Below are 12,216 nucleotides of genomic sequence, written 5' to 3'. Positions count from 1 at the left end.
GCACAGTTTTAACGAGTAAACTGGCTTGCTCGAAAAGTTCATTTAGTTTCTCAACTTGCAAGAATTCAATTTGAAATTTATCGCTGCTCTCTATCTCCGAGAATGGTCTTTTAACCTATTAAGAGATACCAAAACTTTTTGGCCCGCAAAAGGACCTCGAATGTGAAAAAATCTCTCAATACGCCATTCACAATTCATTGCCCGACCTGATGTGCCTCAAAACAAGCTCTGGCAGAAGACGCGTGTGTTTGGCCATGTTTGGCCCAAGATAGATTTTCTCTGTATTTTGAATTGAAGTATTTTTCTGGCAAGACTTGTCGGATTCGAAAAGAGAAAGTCAATATCATTCGTCGACATCACGAGGGTGGGAGTCCTGGTACTTTGCAAGTTCACGGTCGGTAATTCCCGGAACAGGGTCATATTTGGTCAAGGGAGCGAGTGGAATGCCATGCTCTTTGAATTGCGCCAACTTTTGTTGCGTGAGCTTGTGGGTTTTGTTCACGCTGTAGATCTTGATCCGGTGTGCGGAGGACGTGACATGTAGACCCCAGTTCCAGGCTGCTCGCACATTAAGTGGTTGAGTATTCAAAGAATTGTCCCAACATCTGCACACAATCTCGATCCAACCTTCTACATCGCAGGGAAGATCGATTTCCCATGATCTCCAAGCCCATTTTCCTTTCTTCGATAAATTCTCTTCTGGAACAGCGTACCAACTGAAACCTCCATCGGCTGATAACTCCACACGTTCAGGCCACCGGCCACCACCAGAATAAGCCCAGCCTTTGCAACAGATCTTACCACTATGCATAATCACTTGATTTTGCCATGGCGACATGATAGCAGAGCTTACAGGCATCTCCTGGATCTGGATTCCATCCATGGGGCGTAGGTTATACTTACCCACCTGTTGGTTGAAGTACAGATACTCTCTGCTTTGAACAGGGGCCATGGATGGACTCTTGATGGCCTTGATTCGATACAGCCATTTCACACTGCGAGCTCCAATATATCCCATCACGATCACTCGTAATGGGAATCCGTGAATCTTAGGAAGTCGTTCGCCATTCATCTCCCAGGCAAGAATAACTTCATTACTCTTGACCTTGGACCATGGGACACTGACAACGTAATTACCGACATTGAGGTCTTTCACATAGGTGTCAACGCCATAAAATTCAAGGTGCTTGGCGTTGCTGACCAGCCCTCCACAATCTTTGATCAGCTTTTTGAGACTTATGCCTTTGTATCTCGCAGTGCCGATGGCACCTTCGGCCCACGGTGCCTGGGGAACTTCGTCGCCTTGTCCAGCGTACAAAGAGATCTGCTCAATCCGACGAGTTCCTGAGCATTGCATAGTAATTGTCTTCTCCATCTGTGGAAAAACCGACTCATCCATCAAATCTTTCATCGTATATGTTTTGGGGGATTTGACAAGACCATCGAGTTGTAACTCGAATTTTTTCTCGTCAATAAGCGGGATACCACCGTGATTACGCACAAAGTGAAGCGAGTTGGGAGTAATAGCCTTGTCTGTAACCAATCGTTTGGGTGGCTCTCCGTTGTAGGGAAATTGCAGCAGGTGCAGCATTTCGGGGTGTTTCTCTTTCAGAACCGTCTTCCAGGAATCATCGGGGACTTTAGTTAACTCCCCTCCTATTGCGGCATGCCATGCCTTGAAATCGTCGCCGGGTAACACAGGGTTGGTAGGGGGTATAGGTCCCCATTGATAGTCTGGACAAGGGGCAAAAGTTTGCGATGTCAAAACTTCATGTGCTTTCGCCTTCTTTTCGGGATAAGCCTCCCACTCAACGTATCTGAATTAATTCCGCGACTGATTAGTCGAGGCAAATCTAGCCATACATTCTCATCTCATGGAAGACTGTACCCTGTCCATCCCGGCTTTTCACGGGCAAAAAGTTTACTTCGATCACCAATAGCGCGGATGGCCTTTTCATTTTTTGTGACCGGTTGTTCCTCGGGCGGAGCAACGAAAAAGACGGATTTTCCGCTTTGATCAATGATGGGAAGTTTGTAAGCTGCAAGACCTTGCTCAACCTTCCACTCATCAGGGCGGTTGTTGATCGGCTTTGTATACTTGGTTCGAGTCTCCATAGTGGAACGATGTGTGGACGTTTGGAATAAGAAAATGGGGAATGCTCGAAACAAATGATTTCCAGGTGATCTGTACCAAATTACAATTATTGATCACTGGCTTACTATGTATACATAGGACCTACAGACCGATATTTCAGCCCTTGCTTGTGATATGCAAGCTGGGTAGCGTCTCAATCATTTCTCGTATTTGTCGTACATGGATCTCATTCAATCCCTGTCTTCGCTTTCAATAAAGTTTCTGTACAGCGTCATCTGGCTGATGATTGGGTTCTTTCATGCCACAGAAGCGAGAAGATAACTTGAACTATGTAGTAGGTGGGTAAATATGTCAGATTAGCGTAGTGCGAATCGATAAATAAATTCCCTAAGCAAGTACAAGTGGACTGTGGTGAGTATTGTTCGCGCTGTCAGAAACCCTCAACCCAGAATGATGTACAAGAAGTAGTCAACTGATAAGAAAAGGATGGTGGTACCCATGTTGCCATGCATAACCCTTACCGAATCATCTTCATCCGTCATCGGGCCCGACCGCTCAATCCCTAATTGATTTTTTGATGTCTCAGAAAAACACCCAGTCCCTCCCGGTTCAGACTTGGCACTTTGCGACACGTTTCCTACTTCTTTCACCCACTATAAGTTTATCTTTACTATATAACCAACTCTAAGTAACAATCTAGCACATACGACCATAGGGTGTGGAGAACAGGGCTTCCCGTCCGCTCAGCCGTACTTAAGCCACACGCCGGTCAGTTAGTAGTATGGTGGGTGACCACATGCGAATCCTGACTGTTGTATGTTTTTTGTTTTTCTTCTGTTTCTCTTTCTTTTTGTTTCGTTGTGGAAGTATCCTTGCCACCCTGGGGAATAACCGCAGACTGCGTTTATTAATTGGTCTTTTGACCTAGTTGGATAATCACCCGTCCCCGAGCTGGAGGTTCCTCACACAAGTGACGCAACTACAGCTCTCCGTACATGTAACATTCTACTTCCAAGGCCCTCCAAAGAATAGGCTACACTTACTCCAATTTTACATAATTCTGCTATATATCCAATTCATTTAATTTCTATATGTTCATAAGCTATATGTACACATGAGTCTCTGGCCACGAAACTTACAAATATCCGGAGTCATTCCACGCTAGTACTAGCTGCAACCTCAGTCCGTATTGCAATGACGACCTGCTATCTGTAGTTTTGATTATATAGGGACTAAGTGTTTTTCAATCGTATAGATACTCAAATACAGTATTGATGCAAGATCGCCTTCTTGGCGCTACATCGGAGATTTGTAAGTTTCGTGGCCAGAGACTGTATTGTTTTTGGTCTACATAGTATACTTTAACCCGAACTGGCTATCATGCACACTCTATCTTTTATATAAAAGGAGTGCTTATAGGGAAGCAGCACGCTCGGTAGTTTCTCTAGGTCTCGGGGGCCTCGAGAGCCTATGGGAAGGACCTGCTGAGTCGCCGGACATATTTCTGATCTCGACAAGCTTCTGGTTTCGAAATAATTCTCCAGGAACCTCTGGAAAACGTTGAAGTGAATTGCGTCTTTTTTTTTGAATCCCGAGTCAAAGAAGAAGCTAGGTAGTTGAGATGCAAAGTACCCTGTACGTTTGCGGACCCATTCAGCGAACCTGCCCATTTTCTGGCTAGTGTTAAGGCTGGATGTTCTGATTTGGCTATGACCGCGTTGGACGGGTTCCAAGGTAGGTTGATAGCTGCCCATTAATTCGTTTGCGATCAAAGGCCTGTCGCCACGTATGTCAGAAATTCGCAGCATTTGGGGGGATGCAGGCCCTCGACCCCGTTTTCTCTTAATTCAGTTGGCTTTTTTAATGTGGCAGAGAAAGGCAAGGAGGTATTGGGGTGGAGATTCCCCCGAAACTTTGTCCGAAGGTTCGCAAAATCCGCTGTTGAATTAAGGGTGCTTCGATCTGAATATTCTTCTCGGACTTGGAGCATGATGCTGGGAGCTTTTGGCACCTGCGCCAATAGTGCTTTCGCATCTTGTTCGCGGCCAAGTTTCTTGTAGGTTGATGCAAGATTGATCATGCTAGTCAATGTGTCAGGATGATCTTCGCCGAGGACCCTCTTGCTAATCTCGAGTACTTTTACTTCCAACCGTTCAGCATCCTGCCACTTTCCTTGACTCCGGTATGTTGATGCTAGGTTTCCCATGGTAGTCAATGTTTCGGGGTGCTCTTCTCCAAGCGTCCGCTTGCGAACCTTCAACACTTTCTCGTTCAGGGCTTCAGCGTCCTCGTACCGGTGTTGTTCCAGGTATATAGATGCTAAATTTCCCATGCTGATCAACGTGTGAGGATGATCTTTGGGCAGCCCCTGATGAGCCTCTAGCACTTGTTCTAGAAGTACTTCAGCTTCCTGATAGCGACTTTGATTCCAATAAGTTGTTGCCAGATTGTTCATACTGGTCAGTGTGTCAGGGTGCTTTGGACCAAGGATTCGCTTGCGAGTATCAAGCACTTTCACCTCGAGCGCTACAGCATCCTGCCATCGCTCTTGTTTCTGGTAGGTTGTTGCAAGCTGTGACATTCCGATTAACGTGTCAGGATGTCCAGTGCCATAAAGTCTGGTACGAGTCTCTAGCACATGCACGTTGAGTACCTCGGCGTCCTGCCATCGACCTTGGTTCCAATATGTCGTTGCAAGGTTAGTCATGACGATCAGCGTCCAAGGATGTTCAACACCGAATACCCTCTCATGGGCCTCCAGCACTTGGAAGCCAAGAATTTCCGCATTTTTCCATTGACCTTGATCGCGGTAAGTTGACGCTAGGTTTGCCATGCTATTCAGTGTACGGGGGTGTTCTGCGCCAAAAACCCTCCGACTAGTCTCAAGTACTTGTGTGTGTAGCATCATGGCATCCTGCCATCGTCCCTTCAAGGTGTATGCAAGCCCTAGCATCGCAATGCTATTTAGGGTTTTTAGGTCATCCGGGCCAAATAAGAGGCTGCAGGCTTCCACCCCTTTAATTGCCATGGATTCCATATCGACCCAGTTTCCGCTGTTTCGAGCATACTGTGATCCTTTATGAAGGAGCAGCGCCCATTCCAGCATCGAATGCTCCGACTTTTTATCCGGCTGATGTGACATCGCTGACTTAACGTGTGGAAACAATAACTGACACAGTGGCCAATTCTTATGATCACTGGCCGGGAATTCTCTGTTGAGGTTTCTGATGAATCGTCCCTTCCAAATTTCAAGTTCTTCATGCGCCCTAAGCCATTCCTGCATGGCTAGTTGGACCAGGCGATGCATCTCAAAGGTTTTCCCATTCGGTCCAATAGATATTAAACAGAAGTCTCTCAGTACCAGTATATCATCCTCAAGCATCTCAATAATGTTGGATTCACATGTGCTCTCTGTATCACTGGTATGAGGTGTCTCGTCGATAGCTTTTGTAAATATACCTCCAGGCTGTTGTTTTCCATCTCTGCTCTCTCGAAGTAAAGAACTAGTGAGTCCCTGTCGATCAAAGAAGCTCATAAGAGATAGTAAATTTGCTGCTGATGGTCGTATCTCCTGTATAAAATCGAATGATATCTGCCAGGTACCAAGGATAGAGCTTCTAGCTTCTCGGTCTCTGCGAAGCTGTCTGTATGCACCCTCGTGATTGAGAAGTCTGACCTTCTGGCTGTCACTCTCCCGTAACTTATTCAAATATTGTGGGACTGAAAGTCGAGGTGCCCTTCGGTTGATGTACGCCGCTGCTTGCACAATCGCGAGTGGCATGAATTCCAGTGCTGTTGTGAGTTCAATAATTTCTTCCCTGCTTGCTTCCATTCGAAGCTTCTTCTCGACGAGCATTGTTGCGTGGACTTCATCCATCGGATAAACCAATATGACATCGTTATCTTCCACCACACTTGATACCACGTGTCTGCTCCGACTCGTAATCACTATTACCCCTGTAGAGCTATAGGAGAAGTAATCCCAGATCGACCGCCCTGGCACGCCACTTTCATCACTCCCGAGGCTATTTTGCTCTTTTGGTGGGATTTCATGAAGGAAATGATCATCATCAAGGTTATCAAAGATAAGGACCCATTTCCCATTTTTCTCATCCTGTAGCCAATCATGAAAGAGTTTGAATACGTTCGCCTTAGCATCCTGCCGGCCGTATAGTTTAAGTCGGTCGGCAATCTCACGGCAACTCAGTTCGAAACGGGTTTCGTTACTTGCGTGGATCCAAAAGACCCATGTCTCAGGCGATTGATCTCGAACACGATATGAGTACTCGATGGCAAGTTGTGATTTCCTTCCAATGTGTCAGCACTGACATACTGATTGACCAATTTGTACATACCCAACGCCGCCTAAACCGACAAGGGCTATCCTAGCTCCTGTCATGGAGCTTTTTTCATCGATGCGACTGAGCAATGTTACACGATCAACAAAGTCTGGGTCGCGACGAAATGGGACGTTCGATAAAGGGCTTGGTGGAGTTTCTGGTCGTGCTAGATTAAGGCGGCTTTCAGTCAACTTGACTGGATTAACTTCGAGGTTCGGCGATACTTGCCTGGGGGCAGGTAGAACTGCGAGTTGTTGATAGGGCCATTATTGATCCCAATCTGGAACCCAGAGTTTCCACGGCCAAACCAGTTCTGTGCCATTGTTGAAGCAACTCCACCGGCATTTGTATTCTCGGGGGGAAGTGAGGAGCCTGCCACTTACCTGAGTGCGGGGTATGTGTAATATATGTAGAAGGTTTTGTCTCCTTCTTACGTGGCTTGGTAGATCCCTGCTTCCGTCGAGTATTCAATTAGGGAGCACCTCTAACGCAGGACTGTCGTTCTAAAGCTTTGTGGATATGCAAGCCTATAGATAGTGACAATCGAAGTGGCGAAGGGCAGTGCCAAAGGTGTGATTTAGAGGAGAAGTCGTAATATTATCTAATAATTTAGCATGATTTCAGCCAAGAGGGCCAGTGCGGTGGTCGCGAGACAAGAGTGATTCTCTCCCGCTCTCATCCTGTCTTGCGCACTATCCTTCTCACCTACGTATTCAAATGTTTCTCACCCGGCTGATCCCCCCCAAATTACTAGCCGTCAACTGGTACTTAAGCCACACGCCGGTTAGTCAGTAGTATGGTCACCACATGCAAATCCTGACTGTTGTATGTTTTTGCTTTTGCATTCAAATGCGTGCCTTACAAGTGTTGTTTTTGATTTATCCGTATAATAGCCGTATAGAGTACATAAGCAATAATAATAACGATAGTGGCAACTCAACAAACATGATACTTTCAATCCACAAAAACAGATGGATATAGACACAACAGGCATATTGCACTTTATGCTCCAATACGAGACAAACGGTTCAAGATTCTCCTCCAATGGCTCCTAGATGGCTTAATATCAGCCATCTCCAAATCATTCACCTCATTATAGAGTGGGGGCCTATGATGAGATGTAGCCTGGATCTTGTCCGCGTTCCGCAACAGCTCCGACTCAGAGGGCTGAAAATCAGGGGCCAGAGGGATAGCTCCACATGAGTTTCCATTTTGATGATTTGAGCTTAATTTGTGGTGTTGAAACAGCTCTTGCTGTGCCTGTAAGGCTGCATTCCGCCTCTGCAAATCTTCTATCCGATCTAATTCATCGATATCCTGATTGAAAATAGCCATATAGATCTCAGGGCATTGAGAACTGATACGATCCTGCAGTAGATTTGCCCCCTTCTCCATTAGCTGTCCCGCAATCTTATATGCTTGACTCAACTTAAGAAAGAGTTCCATCACCACGGGCCAATCACATATAGGCGGTTCTTCGTCAATTACGGGATGGATCTTTGATAACAAATCAGAAATTTCTTCATGATGGAGCTTTTCAGTTTCTTCCTTGAAATTGTGAAAGGCTGTCAAATTTTCAAAGACAGAGGTGATTACTTCGTCTGGTTGCATGTGTCTCGGCTTAGGTGTGTTTGATGGTGGAGAGCGGGTGTCGGAATAAGTACCAGATGATGCTACCTGCGACGCCTGGTGTTCGAGAGTTGATTCGGGCATTTTTGACATGAGATCGGTAGCTCTGTATTGCACAATTTGGATTTCAAGACAAGTGTGAAGTTGGTAGGTTGAAGTTGGCGAAGTTGCGAGCATATGATTCAGAAGGGTCTTACTTTCTGTGCTAACCGCTGCCTGAAATAGATTCCGCTGGGGAAGACCCACGGTTGACAGTAGACCTGCACAAATGTGGATAAACAGTGGGAGGTCAGTATGCCTTTTGATGCGCGGCTGAATTATGTGAAAAGACTAATGATGATCATTACTCACCAACTAGTATACACCTGAATTTGTTATTTCCATTTTAGGCGGTGACGAAAGTGTATATGAGTTTTGTGGACCTCTACTGGAGACCTCCCCCTTACATAGAATTACAAAGCGCATGACGAGAACAAGAAATTCCAAGTCGGAGATTTGTTTTCCTGCATCTCCTCGCTTTCCCTGTTCCTCGCTTTCCCTGTTTTCTATCGCGCTATCTCTCCCGACCATGGCTATCTCCACGAATCATATAGACTGGTACCAAAACCAGGTGGTCTTTCTGACCGGCGCAACAGGAAGTTTGGGAGGGTGCTTATTATACAAACTCACCGTCCAGCTTCCTACGGCAAAAATATACATGCTATGCCGAGGCTCCAAACGCCAAGCCATGGAAAAGTGGGAGATTTCCATGCCAGAGCAAGTCGAGGACATATTCGACACCGGCAAAGTCCATTGCCTAATTGGCGACATCACCCAGCCTGACCTCGGGCTAGAAAAGACCGAAATCGAAACACTACAGCGGGAAGTCACAGTGGTGATTCACACAGCCGCCAAGCTATCTTTATTCCAGGAGCTTCCAGCAAGCCTACAAATAAACTGTTTGCCAGTCATATCGTTGGCGCGCATGGTGATGTCCTTTGAAAGAATCAAGGTCTTCTTGCATGTATCGAGCATTTCCACCCAAAGCTTTCTCCCTGGGCCTTCTGTGCTTGAAAAATCTGAAAACATTTCTTGCGATGAAGCATCCCCCGAAATACAGTTGGAGAACATTTTGGCCACGGGCCAATCGCCATATGCAGATCGTTTTATGGCTCCCTACGCACAGGCCAAGTACCTGTCGGAAAAGCTTCTTCTTAATCTACAAACACCTTTCCCGGTACTGCTCGTCCGACCAGCGAGTATTGGCCCAGCGATTCAGGACCCATATCCGTTATATGGGCCAGAAGGCGCGATCCCCACTCACACATTCGCCCGACTTCTCATTGAAGGAGGAAACTACCGCAAATTTGAGGATGTGAATTCAGCCCCCAAAAATCTTATTCTGGACGAAGTTCCAGTAGATATTGTTTCCAACGCATGTCTTCTTCATCTTGCCATCGGCTCGATAGAGATTGTACATGTTGGCTCGCAACTTTATAAGCCGGTGACAATTGAGGGATTCATCGGTCAGCTTCAGCGATATGTGCCAAAAGAAATCACCGAGAAAGTGAACAGACTGCGATTGGCCAAGAATATCAATTTCATCGACCAAGCAGATGAAATGCTCAGCCGTGTTTCTCGAGTGTGGAACATTGATTGTGAACGGTCTAAACCACTCAAAGTTATGGGTGGGCCAATTGGCCTATCCCTTGACGGTCATGACTTTGAAAATTTTGCGCAAAAAAGAATTCAACATCAGGCTAGAAGACTTGAATCATGGGTGGACAGTTTGATGTCTGTATGATCCCAAGTTGAAATTCGAACCCCCTTAGAACATTGAAATACTTCAGTAATGTTCCAACTTCCCAGTATTGTTCGGCATATCTCTGTAGGAACAACTAGATTCGTTTTAAATTCTTGAAAGGATATAGAGTGATTTTGGATGAATAAACAAAGGCAGCTTCATATTCCTACTCTAACTTGATCTACTTGTGAGATAGCTAGCAAGGAATAAGCACCTGACTTAAGAGGTCGGGTATTGAGACAGGCAATCACACATGAATCCCAGAGTACGGCGGCCGATACCCGCCACCCTACTGCTATAATCCAATTTCAATCTCTAATTTCACCGCCCTGTTTCCCGCCCGTATTGTATTTATCACATGCAGGATTTGATCTTTTTACGGGTCACGCTGTATACAGAGTTCAAAAACAAATATGAATTTGGAATTACTCGTAATTTACTTTCTGCCGGTCGAAAAGTTGAAATTGGGCAAATTTAGAAGTTATACCAAGTTATACAAACAAAAAGAAAACTCCGATAGGGGGAATCGAACCCCCGGCTGTCGTGTGAGAGACGACGATGTTAGCCACTACACCATATCGGAGGGAGACAACAAATTACGCTTTTAGGTTTAGTCTTATCACTTTCGGTTTAGCGCTACCGGTCTCTGTGTGTGCCTGTGCGTGGTTGTATATAGCCGCTCAAAGGGTTGAACTCAAACACTTCTCATGTCCACTGACTCTCTTAAGGGCACATTATGGTCGCTTTACCTTCCAAGCCGTTTCATTGGCCAGGCGGTATCCCTACTGTGATTAAAGCGGACCCTAATGGCGATATCACACGCGACGAAATTAATGAGGAGGCCAAAGGGTGGCTACTTTTTGTAGAGGTGAAAAGATGCGATTGCATGATGTATTTGATTTTGTCGCTAAATGATTGTAGGAGAAATGGGTCCCCCGCGACAATGCCAATGTCCCTGACGAGGACGGAGATTACGAAGTTCGCCAACGCCGAAGCTTAGTGGAAACTTGGGCGAAGGCTAGCCAGGAATTCCGCGACGTATGTCTAACGTGCTTTCCTGGTGCAAGACCTTTTATTCTGATAAATGGAGAAAAATTTGTATTTAATAGTACTGACATTGCAGTAGTCATACCACCAAAGAGCCCCAACGAGGGATGCAATATACGGGGCGTCACGGTACCCAAAGAACGCCTTGGAAAATTCCCACCATTCCTATGACACACCAGACCTCATCTGCCTCGCACCACTGGGCCCATCGAACCCAGTCAACAGATCAAAATGGATCAAACTCAACATTCTCGCCTACCGGCTAGACGGAGAAGCAGGGCACTGTATGAACGACATGGGATTCAATCACGGCAGCCTTGATCCCAACCCGACAACCGTCCACGACCTCTCAAATGTGCAGCTAACTGATATACTACCGAGGGCTCTCCTCGAAATGGCAAACTTCGAATACATCGCCATGACCCGCCAAGGGACTGTTCTGTACGTTCGACAAATCAAAAACTGGTTTGTCGTTACGCAAGAAGATCTGGATGCGGGTCTGATTACAACTGTGGACTTTAAGTATAATGGTCAGGTTGATATAGCTGTCCGCCGCAGAGCCTATAACATGTGCCCTGTTTATCAGTACCTCTTCATTGACAGGAAATGTGTGGAGCAAGTTGATAATGATGGCGTGGGGGGCAAAAATTGGATGAATACTGAGTATTTTGACCCGACTGATGTTTGATTGTGCGATTTACTAACTTCCAGCAGCTTGGACATGACTCTCCCTGTGATTGACATCTTGGAGGGGGCAAGTAAGCGCGACGAGTTTGTATTCGGATTTGATGGCGGGAGAGATGGATGGGAGGAAGATATTGGAAGAATTTACGCCCCTGGATATCTAGAGATGGAGGCTGCAGGCATGGAGGCCGACTACGATCATGCTAACTTGATTGAACCTGACGAAGCCTTTGGAGTTCGATCGAGTCTCCCCCTGTGAAAATAGTACCTGCCAGTGCATGTTTGAATAGTCAAGCATAATGTAACGGGGAGCTCTGACCTATTCACACAATGACTCGGACCCTCGTAGGCTTTGAATATCCCAAAGCCCTTTTCACGACTTTACTTCGGCCGTGGGTTCAAAATGTGTTTCTAAATTCCTCTAATTTTGAATGGATGATAATTATATCCGCGTGCATGTGTGCCCTATTCCTTCCTGAACTTTTAGAGCCATTTCCTAGCGGGACGTTGAAGCCATCGGGGGTCAAACAAATGTATATATATATCTTTATAATCCTGCTGATTTGACTAAGTTGAATATGCTGATTCTTTTGGCATTTGAATTATTAATAAATATTAAGATTTGGGTGTGTTGCATA

General features: G+C 45.8%; 5 protein-coding genes across 5 annotated transcripts; 2 read left to right on the top strand and 3 right to left on the bottom strand.

The window, feature by feature from the left end:
• Positions 1-343: 343 nt before the first annotated feature.
• N7466_010603 (sulfite oxidase) lies at positions 344-2,115 on the bottom strand (the record flags this gene model as incomplete). The annotated part of the gene is made up of 2 exons (XM_057169992.1): positions 344-1,817; positions 1,889-2,115. The coding sequence occupies 2 exons, from the start codon at positions 2,113-2,115 to the stop codon at positions 344-346; spliced, it is 1,701 nt and encodes a 566-aa protein (XP_057016601.1).
• A 1,748-nt stretch (positions 2,116-3,863) lies between these two features.
• N7466_010602 (uncharacterized protein) lies at positions 3,864-6,757 on the bottom strand (the record flags this gene model as incomplete). Its single annotated transcript, XM_057169991.1, has 3 exons — positions 3,864-6,402; positions 6,451-6,615; positions 6,642-6,757. 3 exons carry the CDS (start codon positions 6,755-6,757, stop codon positions 3,864-3,866), a joined length of 2,820 nt encoding a protein of 939 aa, XP_057016600.1.
• A 680-nt stretch (positions 6,758-7,437) lies between these two features.
• Positions 7,438-8,148, bottom strand: N7466_010601 (uncharacterized protein; the record flags this gene model as incomplete). Its single annotated transcript, XM_057169990.1, has 1 exon — positions 7,438-8,148. The coding sequence occupies one exon, from the start codon at positions 8,146-8,148 to the stop codon at positions 7,438-7,440; it is 711 nt and encodes a 236-aa protein (XP_057016599.1).
• A 484-nt stretch (positions 8,149-8,632) lies between these two features.
• Positions 8,633-9,847, top strand: N7466_010600 (male sterility protein-domain-containing protein; the record flags this gene model as incomplete). Its single annotated transcript, XM_057169989.1, has 1 exon — positions 8,633-9,847. One exon carries the CDS (start codon positions 8,633-8,635, stop codon positions 9,845-9,847), a length of 1,215 nt encoding a protein of 404 aa, XP_057016598.1.
• Positions 9,848-10,583: 736 nt separating this feature from the next.
• On the top strand, positions 10,584-11,837 carry N7466_010599 (uncharacterized protein; the record flags this gene model as incomplete). Its single annotated transcript, XM_057169988.1, has 4 exons — positions 10,584-10,715; positions 10,769-10,885; positions 10,974-11,557; positions 11,609-11,837. 4 exons carry the CDS (start codon positions 10,584-10,586, stop codon positions 11,835-11,837), a joined length of 1,062 nt encoding a protein of 353 aa, XP_057016597.1.
• Positions 11,838-12,216: the final 379 nt, after the last annotated feature.

This window comes from Penicillium verhagenii (genome assembly GCF_028828195.1).
Source record: "Penicillium verhagenii strain IBT 33310 chromosome Unknown utg000011l_segment0_segment0, whole genome shotgun sequence".
NCBI lineage: Eukaryota > Fungi > Ascomycota > Eurotiomycetes > Eurotiales > Aspergillaceae > Penicillium > Penicillium verhagenii.
The sequence above is the reverse complement of the archived record's forward strand: the minus strand, read 5'-3'. Positions and strand labels throughout refer to the sequence as shown.